At 41.7% G+C, this 16,378-nt stretch overlaps 1 protein-coding gene across 4 annotated transcripts in view; it reads right to left on the bottom strand.

Moving 5' to 3' along the window:
- KCNT2 (potassium sodium-activated channel subfamily T member 2) overlaps positions 1-16,378 on the bottom strand; it is a 276,042-nt gene that overhangs the window by 14,521 nt on the left and 245,143 nt on the right. For 3 of the 4 annotated variants that reach the window (XM_037907612.2, XM_043552979.1, XM_043552980.1), the window contains 2 exons: positions 15,044-15,172; positions 1,915-2,215 (listed from right to left, as the gene is read on the bottom strand). In XM_037907612.2, coding sequence (XP_037763540.1) covers positions 1,915-2,215; positions 15,044-15,172 — 430 coding nt within the window. Of the gene's footprint in view, positions 1-1,914; positions 2,216-3,664; positions 3,686-15,043; positions 15,173-16,378 lie in introns of all 4 variants that reach the window. The other variant, XM_043552978.1, reaches the window with a different exon arrangement.

The following is a 16,378-nucleotide window of genomic DNA, read 5'->3' on the forward strand; positions in this document are numbered from 1 at the left end:
TGGTGAACTGATCATATTTGACCTAAAATTATTGAGAAACAATACACAGGGAATCCCCCACAATACCATTTCTATGATAACTTTCCAGCACAGAAGAACACTTTAAGGAAAATTCAAATTAAGATGCAAACTTTGTGAGTTATAACCATCTCTCATTTTTCCCAGGTGTCACAATTAAGTTTCTTCTAATCTTTAAGTACAAATAATATGAAGGGGTATAAACTCCCACTGAAACTAAGGACCATCACAAATATCATCACACACCTCACCAACTTCTGCTCCAGGTACAAGCTTTACAGTGCATATCTTTGATTATGCCTTCTCTTCCATAAATACATAGAAGCATGTACATTTTAAAAAAAAATAACTGCAAACCCTGCAAAAATAAACCACTCCACTTCACACACAATTCCTCCCTGAAGAGAGGATGTGAGATAAAACGAACCACATGTGATAGATGTCAGTCATGTTGCTTCATGCACTATTTGAAGACACTCAGATATTAGTGTGATGAGGGTGAAATAAGAACCTGTTATAAAATTGAATTAAATACAATACCAAAGATGTACCAAAAGGATCCAGGATGGAAATTTTCTTTATGAATGCTGGGTTATATGTGAATCATCTATTAGCTTGTATAGCAAAAGTCTCAACATAATTTGTAAAACCTTGTATTGATCCTCTTATCTTTATTTTGGAAATTGATTAATAGGAATTTGCTGTGGTGTAAATGTAGTTTATTTCACACTTGACCCCTTCAATAAACCTAGATGTTAGGACAGCAGCTGTTCCTGTAACTTTTGCATGCCATCTCTACTCACAAATGGCTTTCTGCTTCTTAAGGCTCCCAAAATGTAATGAGCTAGGTTCCATCCAGCTGGCACTCCCTAAATCCATCTGAACATGAAAGATTGTTTTAATTATCTGAAAAATGACTAGATGTGTTGCAAATTTAGCAACCATGCAATTCAGAAAATCATGTCCCAACTCATCCAGATATTAGGCAAACAATGATATATGAGCTAATGTTCAATCCTGTGTTGTTCTCCCAACACTGGATTCATTATTAATCAAAATAAAATCAGAAAAGGACATGCAGTGGGTTTTTCAGCTTTGATAGGAAGTTGGCTCTGATGTGCTACAAATTGCCACCTGTTTTCCAAAGTTATTGCCAATGGCTAAGAGAGAAGTTTTGAGCTGTGAATCATGGTCTAGTTTTTTAGGCTCATGAATGACTTGATTTCTTGTGCTAAAATCTCTGGACAGATGTCCAATAAACCTCTAAGTGTGCTACAATGCCATATGTATTAATTAAACAGATTTTTTTTCATATGCTTTTAAAAAGCTTGAAAAACAGAGTGGGGGGGGCATGAAAAAAAATTGAAGCATAGACCTAGTGATGCATCACTCATAAATGTGATGTGAGCACATTGGGCCTGTTTCCCATCTTATTTTAAAAATCAAAGGCAAGATGATATATCCTGCAGGAATTAAAAAACAAACAAAACCCTTTAAAGTGTAAGCAAAATTTACAACTCTGTCACCATCTGTTTACATGAATAAAGAGAATGTTATATGTGATCATCTCTATAATGAGCCCCCAATACAGGAGAAAATAGTTTTCATTTCTGATTTCATGTCCTGTAGTAATAGCAGTACCAATTGGTTCAACTGCCTGATGAATATCCCATCTAAAAAGAGATTGAGTTAAACCCAAACCAGAACTAGAGCTGGTTGGAAAAGGCTCAAGATTTTTTCACATATTTTCCCCCTTTTTCGATCAAAACTCTGAGAAATTTGATCAATTATGAATTTCAAAATATTGCACCCAGCTATGTTTGTACTTCACCCATGGCATCCTCTGGTTTTATGAAATAAAATTAGGTTGATCTTAGACAATAATAATAGTCATACCATATCCTGCTGTGGAAAGTCCCAAGTGCTTCATTCTGTTCTTCACAAGTTCAGCAAGTTCCTGTCTTTCAGACCGCTTGTAAAGGCTCATCCGCTGCTGACTTATTTTCTCCGCTGTTTTGCCGGAGTGCTTTGGCACTTTTCTGCTCAGCCGTCGGGCCCACTGCATGCTCTTCCGTCGTAGCAAGGGATGATCTGACTGATCGCTGGATGTGGAGTTACGATGGTTATTGCGGTTGTTTGTTTGTTCTTTTGTGTCTTTGGTGTCTTCCCATTCTTCAACACTAATAGAGATTTGAGACTTCAAAGGGAAAATCACATAAAAAAATTAGGGGATTTAGGAAATTGATTTGTCAAAGAAATCATCGGAGACCTTTCTTTTGTCTCCTCCTTCGGCTCCAATTCAGCAATGCAGTTAAGCACATGCTTAAGTCACACTCAAGTCAATAGAGTTAAGAACACATTAATGTTCAGCATGGCCTGCTGAACGGGCAGTCTTTTTCTTTAAATGCCCTTGGAATAGCGTTATATAGACCATTTGTGGCTTGATATAAATATGATCCTACATTTCCCCAACAGCAAGAGAAGATAAGCATTAGTTAGTGCTTCTTGTCATTCTGTTTCTAAACATGAGGCTTCTATGCCTATTTCTAATAGGAATTCAATGACATTCTATTTCTTAGAATCCAGGAATAAAACTATTTGAACTTCAATAAGTCAATCTATTTAGCTTTCAAAGAGAAGATTAAGAGGTGACTTGATAACTCTATATAAGTATCTACATGGGGAAAATGTTTAATAATGAGCTCTTCAATCTAGCAGACAAAGGTATAACACAATCCAATGACTGGAAGTTGTAGCTAGACAAATTCAGCCTGGAAATAAGGCATAATTTTTAAATCGTGAATGTAATTAACCATTGGAACAATTTACCCAGGGTCCTGGTGGATTCTCCATCACCGACCATTTTAAAATCGAGATTGGATGTTTTTCTAAAAGATCTGCTCTAGGGAATATTTTGGGGTAAGTTCTATGGTCTGTTATGCAGGAGGTCAGACAAGATGATCACAATTGTCCCTTTTGGTCTTGGAATATATGAACGCTAGCTCAATGAACTGAATGGAATGTGTCTTGCCTGTTGAAGAGAGACTTCTGTGCTTCCTCACTGAATGCCTTTTTATATGCTCTTAATTGCTCAAAATGTGCAGGCCTTTAGCAGGGATAATTTGCTGAAGTATGGAAGATTCATATAGACATAACTCTCTGACTGAAAGATTTTAACAAGCATGCTGCTTAATACACCACAGAAAAAAGAAGGATGACAATAGGAAAGCTATGTTTTTCTCATGCACTGTTGTTGTAGTGTCAGTCCCTGGATATTAGAGACGCAAGGTGGCTGAGGCAATATCTTTTAATGGACAACTTCTGTTGGTGAGAGAGACAAGCTTTCGAGTTAATGCTTTTGTGCATAAGTATTAAGTATATTTCAAATACCTATAATTTGACATAATGTTTATGACTTTTATGGAAATGCTTGTTCATTTGCGTAGAAGACTGTTACAATATGTAGTTATAGGAGAGCCTTTGCACATGTTAAGGGAAATGACACTAGTATGAGACCCTGAACTGCTCTAACATTCTAATTTCACACATTGATTCTAAGCTCACTTCGTCCTCTCTCCATAACTGGTCAGGGTTACTTTCACTGGGGTCAACACTGGGGAAAGGGAGACAAATAACAAACACTTACTTGTGAAGCCATTTCTCGTGACTGACAAAGGGAGGAAAAAAGAAAACAAACACAATTTAAACAACATTGGGCAAACAGGAACAAACACGAACCATTGAACAGCAATCACAGATAATAAATATGGGCTGATGCTTGCTTTATTCTGAATGGAATTTTGGATTAAATTAAAGTTCTGTCATTTGAACAGATCACTTAATGACTGTGCATACATTATGCTTTTTAATCTGACTCGCTGGAAATTTATCTGATGAAACTATCAATATATCCTGCATTAAATCATAATAATTTTAATAACATAGAAGTGAAATGAAGTACGGACTGTAATGCAAAAGATTGAAGGGGGAAGTAGTATTCAACTCACTAGTAATGTTCATTTTTCTTGTATTTGCTACTGGCAGTGATCATTACCTCAAGTTTACCAAAAGCTAATGCTCCTATCTCATACAGACTGTATTTGTATAAATATGCGTGTTTAGCTCCTTGCTAGGTAACGTCATTATATCATCACATCCCTTTTCTCTTAAAAAACAAAATGTAGTTCTGGTAGTTCTTTAGGAAAGAACATACTTTTTGCGTGTGAAGAATTTTGTATATAAAACATTTTTGCTGTCTAAGAACAAAAATTTTACTTGGCAAACTGAACAATTTAACAGAAAATCTCTATCATAACACATGATTGTTGTATGGCGGGGATCATAATATCATGTTGGCAAACTGAATGGAGACATTTATCACACAAATGTTTATCAGGCTATTTATCTGATGTTGTTTAATTCTATCTAATTTACAAAGATATTAAACAGCATTGGTCCTTACACAGATTCATTATTGTTTGTTACTAGATTCAGAAGTTATCTTTAATTGTAGTGTAGTGTTGTATAACGATATAGTTTTAGAATTATATTCCTGGTCCACATATTTTTATCCAAGCAGAATTGTTCAATTTTTTTCAATAGATATTGTCATCTGCACATTGAATTTAACAATTACTATTTTGCTAACTTTTCCATCATTTTAACTCTTTCTGGGAAAGCAACAGCAGAAACATGGGGAAGGGGAAAAGGGAAAGACTAGAACAATAATGATAGAATCATAGAATATCAGGGTTGGAAGGGACCTCAGGAGGTCATCTAGTCCAACCGCCTGCTCAAAGCAGGACCGATCCCCAACTAAATCATCCCAGCCAGGGCTTTGTCAAGCCTGACCTTAAAAACTTCTAGGGAAGGAGATTCCACCACCTCCCTAGGTAACGCATTCCAGTGTTTCACCACTCTAATAGTGAAAAAGTTTTTCCTAATATCCAACCTAAATCTCCCCCATTGCAACTTGAGACCATTACTCCTTGTTCTGTCATCTGCTACCACAGAGAACAGTCTAGAGCCGTCCTCTTTGGAACCCCCTTTCAGGTAGTTGAAAGCAGCTATCAAATTCCCCCTCATTCTTCTCTTCTGAAGACTAAACATCCCCAGTTCCCTCAGCATCTCCTCATAAGTCATGTGTTCCAGTCCCCTAATCATTTTTGTTGCCCTCCGCTGGACTCTTTCCAATTTTTCCACATCCTTCTTGTAGTGTGGGGCCCAAAACTGGACACAGTACTCCAGATGAGGCCTCACCTATGTCGAATAGAGGGGAACAATCACGTCCCTCGATCTGCTGGCAATGCCCCTACTTATACATCCCAAAATGCCATTGGCCTTCTTGGCAACAAGGGCACACTGTTGACTCATATCCAACTTCTCATCCACTGTAACCCCTAGGTCCTTTTCTGCAGAACTGCTGCCGAGCCATTCGGTCCCTAGTCTGTAGCGGTGCATGGGATTCTTCTGTCCTAAGTGCAGGACTCTGCAGTTGTCCTTGTTGAACCTCATCAGATTTCTTTTGGCCCAATCCTCCAATTGGTCTAGGTCCCTCTGTATCCTATCCCTACCCTCCAGCGTATCTACCACTCCTCCCAGTTTAGTGTCATCTGCAAACTTGCTGAGGGTGCAATCCACACCATCCTCCAGATCATTTATGAAGATATTGAACAAAACCGGCCCCAGGACCGACCCCTGGGGCACTCCACTTGATACCGGCTGCCAATAGACATGGAGCCATTGATCACTACCCGTTGAGCCCGACAATCTAGCCAGCTTTCTATCCACCTTAGTCCATTCATCCAGCCCATACTTCTTTAACTTGCTGGCAAGAATACTGTGGGAGACAGTGTCAAAAGCTTTGCTAAAGTCAAGGAACAACACGTCCACTGCTTTCCCTTCATCCACAGAGCCAGTTATCTCGTCATAGAAGGCAATTAGATTAGTCAGGAATGACTTGCCTTCGGTGAATCCATGCTGACTGTTCCTGATCACTTTCCTCTCCTCTAAGTGCTTCAGAATTGATTCCTTGAGGACCTGCTCCATGATTTTTCCAGGGACTGAGGTGAGGCTGACTGTCCTGTAGTTCCCAGGATCCTCCTTCTTCCCTTTTTTAAAGATGGGCACTACATTAGCCTTTTTCCAGTCATCTGGGACCTCCTCCGATCGCCATGAGTTTTCAAAGATAATGGCCAATGGATCTGCAATCACATCCGCCAACTCCTTTAGCACTCTCGGATGCAACGCATCCGGCCCCATGGATTTGTGCTCGTCCTGCTTTTCTAAATAGTCCCAAACCACTTCTTTCTCCACAGAGGGCTGGTCACCTTCTCCCCATGCTGTGCTGCCCAGTGCAGTAGTCTGGGAGCTGACCTTGTTCATGAAGACAGAGGCAAAAAAAGCATTGAGTACATTAGCTTTTTCCACATCGTCTGTCACTAGGTTGCCTCCCTCATTCAGTAAGGGGCCCACACTTTCCTTGACTGACTTCTTGTTGCTAACATACCTGAAGAAACCCTTCTTGTTACTCTTAACATCTCTTGCTAGCTGCAACTCCAGGTGTGATTTGGCCTTCCTGATTTCACTCCTGCAAGCCCGAGCAATATTTTTATACTCATCCCTGGTCATTTGTCCAATCTTCCACTTCTTGTAAGCTTCTTTTTTGTATTTAAGAGCAGCAAGGATTTCACTCTTAAGCCAAGCTGGTCGCCTGCCATATTTACTATTCTTTCTACACATCGGGATGGTTTGTCCCTGTAATCTCAATAAGGATTCTTTAAAATACAGCCACCTCTCCTGGACTCCTTTCCCCCTCATGTTGTTCTCCCAGGGGATCTTGCCCATCAGTTCCCTGAGGGAGTCAAAGTCTGCTTTTCTGAAGTCCAGGGTCTGTATTCTGCTGCTCTCCTTTCTTCCTTGTGTTAGGATCCTGAACTCGACCATTTCAAGGTCACTGCCTCCAAGGTTCCCATCCACTTTTGCTTCCCCTACTAATTCTTCCCGGTTTGTGAGCAGCAGATCAAAAAGAGCTCTGCCCCTAGTTGGTTCCTCCAGCACTTGCACCAGGAAATTGTCCCCTACATTTTCCAAAAACTTCCTGGATTGCCTGTGCACCGCTGTATTGCTCTCCCAGCAGATATCAGGGTGATTGAAGTCTCCCATGAGAACCAGGGCCTGCGATCTAGTAACTTCTGTGAGTTCCTGGAAGAAAGCCTCGTCCACCTCATCCCCCTGGTCTGGTAGTCTATAGTAGACTCCCACCACGACATCACCCTTGTTGCTCACACTTCTAAACTTAATCCAGAGACTCTGAGGTTTTTCTGCAGTTTCATACTTGAGCACTGAGCAGTCATACTGCTCTCTTACATACAGTGCAACTCCCCCACCTTTTCTGCCCTTCCTGTCCTTCCTGAACAGCTTATATCCATCTATGACAGTACTCCAGTCATGTGAGTTATCCCACCAAGTCTCTGTTATTCCAATCACATCATAATTCCTTGACATCACCAGGACTTCCAGTTCTCCCTGCTTGTTTCTCAGGCTTCGTGCATTTGTATATAGGCACTTGAGGTAACCTGCTGATCGCCCCTCTTTCTCAGTATGAGGCAGGAGCCCTCCCCTCTCACGCACTCCTGCTCGTGCCTCCTCCCAGTATCCCACTTCCCCACTTACCTCAGGGCTTTGGTCTCCTTCCCCCGGTGAACCTAGTTTAAAGCCCTCCTCACTAGGTTAGCCAGCCTGCTTGCGAAGATGCTCTTCCCTCTCTTTTTGTTAGGTGGAGCCCGTCTCTGCCTAGCACTCCTTCTTGGAACACCATCCCATGGTCAAATAATCCAAAGCCTTCTCTCCGACACCACCTGCGTAGCCATTCGTTGACTTCCACGATTCAATGGTCTCTACCCAGGCCTTTTCCTTCCACGGGGAGGATGGACGAGAACACCACTTGCACCTCAAACTCCTTTATCCTTCTTCCCAGAGCCACGTAGTCCGCAGTGATCCGCTCAAGGTCTATACATCTCTACAATAGGTCTTAATCTCAAATTTATCAAAAGCTATTGCTCCTAAATTCATTTCACAGCTGCCTCTCCTTTACACAGATGCTGCTTCCTAGCTAGATAATAGGAAAGGGTTCAGCCTTTTGTTTGCTGATTTCACATGCACTTTTGAAAGCATATATGTGAGAAGGCTGCTGACGCTGAATTCTTCACAATAGGTTTGGTGCTTAGGCTACAACCATTACTGATCTCAGTAATCAGTCACTATCAGAATTTTACTGTTTTTAATTGACTGCTAAAACTAATGTAACATATGACATACCTTTAGTTGTACATATGTGGAACCATAATACCCTGTGCTCAGTTGTTGTGAGTTCTTCTGTTCTTATGACTTCACTGAACTCTTACAAGCAAAATCATGGTAGGAGTAGGAAAGGATGATGTGTCCTCTGTTTAGCAAAACCTTGACTGGTTTTTCTCATGTCAGCAATAATACTGCCTATGTTTTTCCCCAAGGGATGATTTTGATGGTACCACTGATGCTGAGCTGAGAAGAATACACTACAAATACTGTAGTAGTACAGTTGACTAGTTCAAGTATGGTTGGAAAGTAAAAGGAATCTGGAGAGCTAGTGACAGTCCAAAAGGAGAGGCTGCAGCAAGCTTTATTTTCTGCAGACATCTTTCATGTCATTGAATATTTATTTCATTTCATTTCAGAATGGAAATCCTCAAGCTCCCAAGAAAAATTTCTCACTTCACAGTGCATTAGAAATCTACTTTAAGAGTTTACTTAATGATTTGCATTTTGTGAACATATGTATGTTTTTTCAAGGAGGTGGGTTGGAGATAGAATGAATTGGTTGTGCTGTAGAATCAGGTTGATTGTGTCCTAGAAAGAGCAGTTTTACAGGCAAAGAGAAGCTGACATACTGCATTTTACTTTAAAGCTAAACTCCCATGGAGCTGTCTTTGATCCATTGTTCAAGATATTCAGCCATCAGGGATGAGATTGATATTTACTTAAAATCAAAAGTCTTTTTTAGGGAGGAGTATACTGATCAGTGGAACTGGAGTCAGCTTAACCTGCATCCAGTTTCATTCTTTGTGAATGAAATGTGGTGGCAGCACCAGAGTTGAGCTCTCGGCAGTGGAGCAGCTGGCAGTGTGAGCCATGGAACTCTATCTGAAGCCCCTCAGAACCCTGGATTTTGCAGATACAAAACCTAGCCCAGTGATGGATCTGGTGAAAGGAGGCATTCCAGCTGTACAGAGACCTGGTCACGCAGGAGAACAATGTCAAGGTTCCCTCCCCACTCTGAACTCTAGGGTACAGATGTGGGGACTTGCATAAAAAAACCCCTAAGCTTATTCTTACCAGCTTAGGGTAAAAACTTCCCCAAGATACAAACTTTGCCTTGTCCTTGAACCCTATGCTGCCACCACCAAGCGTGTTAAACAAAGAACAGGGAAAGTGCCCACTTGGAGAGGTCTTCCCCCAAAATATCCCCCCAAGCTCTACACCCCCTTTCCTGGGGAAGGCTTGATAAAAATCCTCACCAATTTGTACTGATGAACACAGACCCTAACCCTTGGATCTTAAGAACAATGAAAAATCAATCAGGTTCTTAAAAGAAGAATTTTAATTAAAGAAAAGATAAAAGAAGCACCTCTGTAAAATTAGGATGGTAAATACCTTACAGGGTAATCAGATTCAAAACATAGAGAATCCCTCTAGACAAAACCTTAAGTTACAAAAAGACACACAAACAGGAATATACATTCCATTCAGCACAGCATATTTTACCAGCCATTAAACAAAAGGAAATCTAACGCATTTCTAGCTAGATTACTTACTAACTTAACAGAGTTTCTGAGACTGCATTCCTGATCTGTTCCCGGCAAAAGCATCACACAGACAGACAAACTCTTTGTTCCCCCCCTCCAGTTTTGAAAGTATTTTGTCTCCTCTTTGGTCATTTTGGTCAAGTGCCAGCGAGGTTATCTTAGCTTCTTAACCCTTTACAGGTGAAAGGGTTCTGCCTCTGGCCAGGAGGAATTTTATAGCACTGTATACAGAAAGGTGGTTACCCTTCCCTTTATTTTTATGACAAAAACCTAGCCCAGTGATGGATCTGGTGAAAGGAGGCATTCCAGCTGTACACAGACCTGGTCACGCACGAGGACAAGAGCAGCAGGAAAGTAAAATGGTTACTCTACTTTACTGGGGAGCAAGACAGAGAGGTCTGCACTATGCTGAAGCTCACCACTGGGTTTAAGTCTCTCAGCAATCCTAGGAGTCCTGTGGAACTATTGCTCCTTGAAGCAGAATGGAATTGTGGAGTGATGCAAATTTTTCACAATCCAAAGGGTAGACCCTGGTATTACTTCCTTACACACTGGCTGCTACACGTGGTGACATTGGCAGGCCAAGTACCAGCTCATGCCTAGGTCCCCATGTCTCAAATGGACATTAACAAATACTTAGGTAGAATCTGTCTGGATCACATGTATTAGAATTATAAGAATGTGCTTAGTGTTTAGATTATCAAATGCTCGTGCAGTAATATTACTTGTAACATTTGTGTTCATAGTGTAATATTTGAGTAGTCATATTCTGAGCCTCGGTGACCGTTTGAATGGCCTTATAGGAGAGGGACATTAATTAGTGTGAAGAGCAGCTCTTCTACAGAAATCGTTACACACCTCCTGAGAGAGGAGACCCAAGGCAGACTGCATGGATTTTTACAGCTGGAAACACCATAAATCTGGGTTGAAGAACCAGCAACAATAGGATTTAAGAGTCTTATTGTTCTGCTCTCCTCCCTCTGAAGATGAGTCATGTAAGTGGACTTTTCCCATCAGCTCAGTATGCAGCTCAGAGCACATGGCAGGAGAAGGATAAAAACTCTGAATCAAAAGAACTAAGTATCTTCATGATGCTTGGACTTGGAGGAGATGGGGAGCAGGAAGGTGTTTCCAGGCATAAACAAGAGATCCCCAGCTGCTTGGCCCCGGTTAGTCCTAAAGGTTAAATAGAACTTGCTGATTATAGAAGCCTATATTATATTTTGAAACTGCAGATTGTAACTCCTTAGGGTGTCTGCTTGCTTACTTTTACCTTGTAAATAAGTCTCTAATTTCCTTTCCCTATCTAATAAATCTTCATCTACAGTAGGATCTCAGAGTTACAAACACCAGAGTTACGATCTGACCAGTCAACCACAAACCTCATTTGGAACTGGAAGTAGGCAATTGGGAAGCAGCAGAGACCCCTCCATGTCCACATAGCCACTGAATAATGGTAAGGTGGAATCAGTTGTGAGAACAGCAAAGACACTGTTACACAAGGCTGCTTCCTCTGGATCAGACCTCTTGTTAGCATTTTTGGCACACAGGAGTACCTCATCACAAGGGTGCCAAAACAGTCCAGTGCAGGCACTGGTGGGACACGCAACCAAAACACTGCTACTGATGAGAGGAGACCTGCTGCAGCTAGAAGGATGGAGATACTGCAGAGAGCAGATGGCCAGCAATCAGGGAAAGGAGGCACAACAGGACTATGACAGGTCAGCCAAGGACCTAATGGCCCTGGTGTCACACACACCTGTGAGAATCCAACCATGCAAGAGACACCAGAAGATGTGGACTAAAGGAGTTGTGAGGGGTAGGGTGGCACTCAGGTTATACAGGGTGACTGCACAAGAGGGACAAGTGATCCGAAGGAACAGGAGGCATGATCCAGCAGACACAACACTCAGAGAGCCTACAGAGAGAGAGTGATCATCACAGAACACAAAGACATGGAACCATCCAGACGCTAACCCCACAGGCAAGGAGGAAACTCCACAGAAAGATAGTTTGGTAGACTCACAGACAGGTGACGGAGACAGAGGGATCATTTCCAGTGTGATTACCTGTTGAGGAGACCAACCTATCCCAAAAGCTAAACAACCAGCTGAGTCTGTGGTAAAATTGAGACTCCAACTTGGCTACATAATAGCAACCTCTAGCCAAAGGGAAATCGGGTGGCGGGGAGGAGAGAGTTTGGGTGTCCATTATTTTGTTTTTAATGTGTATATTAAAGTGCTTGTAAAATAAGGAAGTTGTATCAAGAGGGCCAGCATTACCTGGGAGTGGAGGGATAGCTCAGTGGTTTGAGCATTGGCCTGCTAAACCTAGGGTTCTGAGTTCAATCCTTGAGGGGGCCATTTAGGGATCTGGGTCAAAAATTGGGGATTGGTCCTGTTTGAGCAGGGTGTTGGACTAGATGATCTCCTGAGGTCCTTTCATCCAACCCTGATGCTCTATGATTCGGGGGGGACTGCTATTGACAGGACACCAGTAGAACAGGGCGTGCAGGGAGTCAGGCTGTAAGCAACTCTGCTACGTGGACAGGACAGTGCACTGGGCTTAATTAAGTTTCACTTACTCAACTTAGCCTGTATTCAGCTTCACCTTTTGTGAATTAAACAAGCAGTGAAGCTAGGGCAGCAGCAAAGAAAAGAGAAGTCTTTGTTTAAGATTGCAAAATATCCATCCCACCACACTAATAGATCCAAACTCTTTTAGCCAGCTGTCTTTGGTATATAGTCAGCTTTTCTGGTTTCCCAGTTGGTACTCCTGGGTAGACAGTCAACTGTTTCTCTGTTTTTAAATGAGACAGATATTTTTGATAGCAGTGGAAGAATTAAGATGAATTAATCTTTATATACATGGAAAAACTGAGGTGGAGAGGAAGAAGGTCAGAAACTGCTGTAAAAAAGGTGCTCAGTGGTCAGCTTTGCAGCAATGACTCTTCCCTCCCCGCCCCACCAGAATGTGCATAAAGGTACGAAACCTGGGTGGGGCAAGATTCTCTGTCTACGCAACAAGGAAGTCACCACCCACCCTCCCTCCCCTCGTGGAGGCGAATGGCAGGCTGGGTTAGGACCTGCTGTGGGCATTACGCTAGTCGCCCCTTTTAAAGGGGGGCTGGGAAGGAATTTTTCCCACGTCACCACAATTGGCTTCGGTGGAGTGTGTGTTTTTTCACCTTCCCCACAGCCGGTGTGAGGATGGACCTTTTCTGGTAAATAGAAAAGGTGGTAGGCCATATGTCGCAACTTATTTTGTAAGGTTGGGTGGATGTTCAGTGCAGGTACTCCATAGGGAGGGTAGCCAGTGACCAGATAAATGGCCTGGTAAAGGACTTAAAAGGAGGAATTGGATAAAGGAAAAGAATGGGGAAGGGGGTTCAGGGACTCCTATGATTGGTATAGCAGGGAGCCAACCCCCCCCCCCCCGCCCATTCTCTTGGCCCTCCTTAACCCTCTTACGAGGCTGGTGGATGGTAAGGTCCAAGCCATGGGTCCGCTGGGGGACCTGGATGGAACTGGATGGAAACAAAGTGGGGCTGGTGAAAGCCCCAGATCATTGATTTGAATAAGTATGGATTTGCCTGCACTGTACACTTTATCTGCTGGGTAGTCCCAGACATCTATATAATAAAGTTGCAGCTCGATTAAAACCCATAACTTGTCTCCTATCCTTCTTGCGGTATACCGAGACAATAGGGAGCCACATGATTCTAGGCCAAGGTGTTCATACAACAGTAATGCCCCTGGTAAGCTGAGTGCTATACACAGAAATTAAAGAGCTGTTGTGGTTTCAGATTGGTCCTCTATTGCCTAATGTCTTGTAACTGGAGGTTACTTTGTGGTGCGTATTAGCTTTCAGTTTATTGGATTCTTTCATGATTGATGTAGAAAAGCTATTGACTAGGATTCAATTCTGCAAGGTGCTCAGCAGCCTCAGCTCTCATCACCTCTGAGAGTTGCTCAGCACTTTTCCAGATTAAACTCTTGATGTGCCCAAAGCCACCGGTTTGGACTAAAAAGTGAAAAGGAGAGGAAAAGCTCTTAACATGAAGTGCCACAACACCCTTAATTGTGGAACCACAACAGTACCACAACAACAGATACTGTATACTAAATTGAATGAATAGTTGCAATAAAGCTCAAAGACGTAAATAAACCTGGGAACACTGCATTGAAGTCTTAATATGGCAACACTTCGAGGTCATTACTCTTTCTAGTATAAAACCCTGCTTGTAAAAGTCTACATCTGGGCAACAGAAAATACTGCCGGGGAACGTCTATTATACTAGTGATTCTAGAATTCCTGTAGCAATAGCTGGACTCATGTGGCCAGAATTTTCAAACTTGGAAGACTAATGCTAGATACCCAAATCCATATTTAGACATTTCAATAGATGGCCTAATTTTCCAAAGGTTCTGAGCTCCCACAATTCTCATTGATGTCAATTTGTTTAGCAGCTTTGAAAATCAGGCTACTGTCTTTTATTTATTCATTTGAATGTGAAAAACAAGAGGCACTTGTTAAACATTCTGTTTATCTCTGAGAAACTCTACTGGATTTATTGTGTTTAAGTAGCCATAACTAAGACTGCGAGTTTGTCATGGAGGACATGGATTCCATGACTTTCCATGACCTCAGTGACTTCTGCAGCAGCTGGCCAATGAGAGCTGCAAAGCCAGCGCTCTGGGCAGAGGTAGTGCGCAGAGCTGCCTGGCCACGCTCTACCTAGCAGCTGAACCCCGTCCCTGTCGCGCCTCACCCCATCCTGTGCCCCTACCCCCTCCCACTCCCAAACTTTGCTGCTGCTGCAGGGGAGGCACGGAGCCAGGTAGGGAACCTGCTGGCCCCGGCAAACAGGCCCCCCCCCCAGCACCAGTGGGCGTCCTGGGCCGCGCGTCACTGCCCATTTCCCCCCTGCACCATCTACTGCTACATGAAAAGAATAAATTTACTATTGAGTGGCATGATTGCTTGAAACAGTACAGTAGGTTACACCTGTGGTATTGTATTACATTCCATCTTTAATTAAAAAATATTTAGTAGAGTCAATAATACTGTATGACCTCTGTAACTGTGCATAGTCATTGCACTACCTTAATGTATCTTAATGTATTACTCTGTGGTTTGGGTTATCCGGACTAGAAATTGGTATATTAAAGCAGGCAAACCTCAGATGTTGTAAGCTTTTGGGATTCAGTTCTATAGATTCCAATAGGAATATCTCCTGTTGAAGAACAAAGTTTCTGATATAGTCTGGCATATGTCCTAATCCATAGATCATCTTCTGTGATTTTCATCTGGAAAAATAACAGCAGAAAATAAGGTTCCAATTCTATAATGTTTTGCTCTTTCCTTCCTAAGGGACTTTCCCAAGCAAATGCCTTGGTATTTTGGAAGGGAGTTTCACTCATACAGTTTTAAAATTATTTGAAAATTCTTTTACTGACTGTCTAATATCCATGTTAAGTGTTGGAGTAAAATAAAAGTAAAATGGCTGACAGAACAAATAAGGTGTTATGGAGAGATTGAGGAGCATAAAGAGTAATTTGAGTTGAGAAGAGATATGTGGCATTAGGAGAACTGTACCTATTTTACTTGTCTCAGCAACCAGAATGTTAGAAAGATCAAAGTAGCACTATTAAGCATGAATGTCATGTGAAATGAATTTGAAAATTCTTCCACATCTTCCATGACTACTATGGTAGTCTTACTTAAAAAGTTAGGACATTTGAGATACAACCAATGTGATCCAATTTAAGACACTGTACATCAGCTTGCATCCTGTTATAATGGTTGACTAGCTGGTGGGAAAAAAATGTTAAATATTTAAAATAATAGATGTAACTTTTAAAACAAATTTATTAAAGCACTGTTAAGCCAGGGGATGCCTTTCATTTCCTAGTGCCCAGTCTTGTAAACTCTTTCTTACATGACTAATCCTGTGGAAGCCAGCAGGGACCATTCATGTAAAGAAGGGATTGCAGAACTGGTGCCCGGAAAGCCTGATACAAAGCCCAATGGAGAGATTCTTGTTGACGTCAGTGGTCTTTGGATCATGACCTTATCCTCTGAAATAGGACTATCACACTGCCAATATTGAACTTATTGAGCAATATCGCTGCTCCTGATAGTAAGCTCAGAATCTGCAAGTTCATTGCAGCTTATTCATGTTGAGAAACATCTTTCACGTTTGAGGCTACTGGACTGAATATAATACATTATTTACATGACACCTGTGCCAGTGAATGCCATTTCCTTTTCCTTTTAAAACTATCAGATCCCTTTCTACAAATCTTTCATTGTTGGTTGAGATAACAGCACTCATCCAAGGAAGCTGCTTTGTTACTCATGAATATTGATTCAGGAATGGTTCAAGAATTGATTCAAGTATATAATAACAAATAACTATGATAAAGCCTCTAATTTCCTAGGAGCAGGAAATACAGTATGTGAAACTCAACTAACTTTTGCCTTCTATCTTTATCTGATATTTAGGGCTCAGT

Source organism: Chelonia mydas, chromosome 8, assembly GCF_015237465.2.
Source record: "Chelonia mydas isolate rCheMyd1 chromosome 8, rCheMyd1.pri.v2, whole genome shotgun sequence".
In the NCBI taxonomy this organism is placed as follows: Eukaryota; Metazoa; Chordata; order Testudines; family Cheloniidae; genus Chelonia; species Chelonia mydas.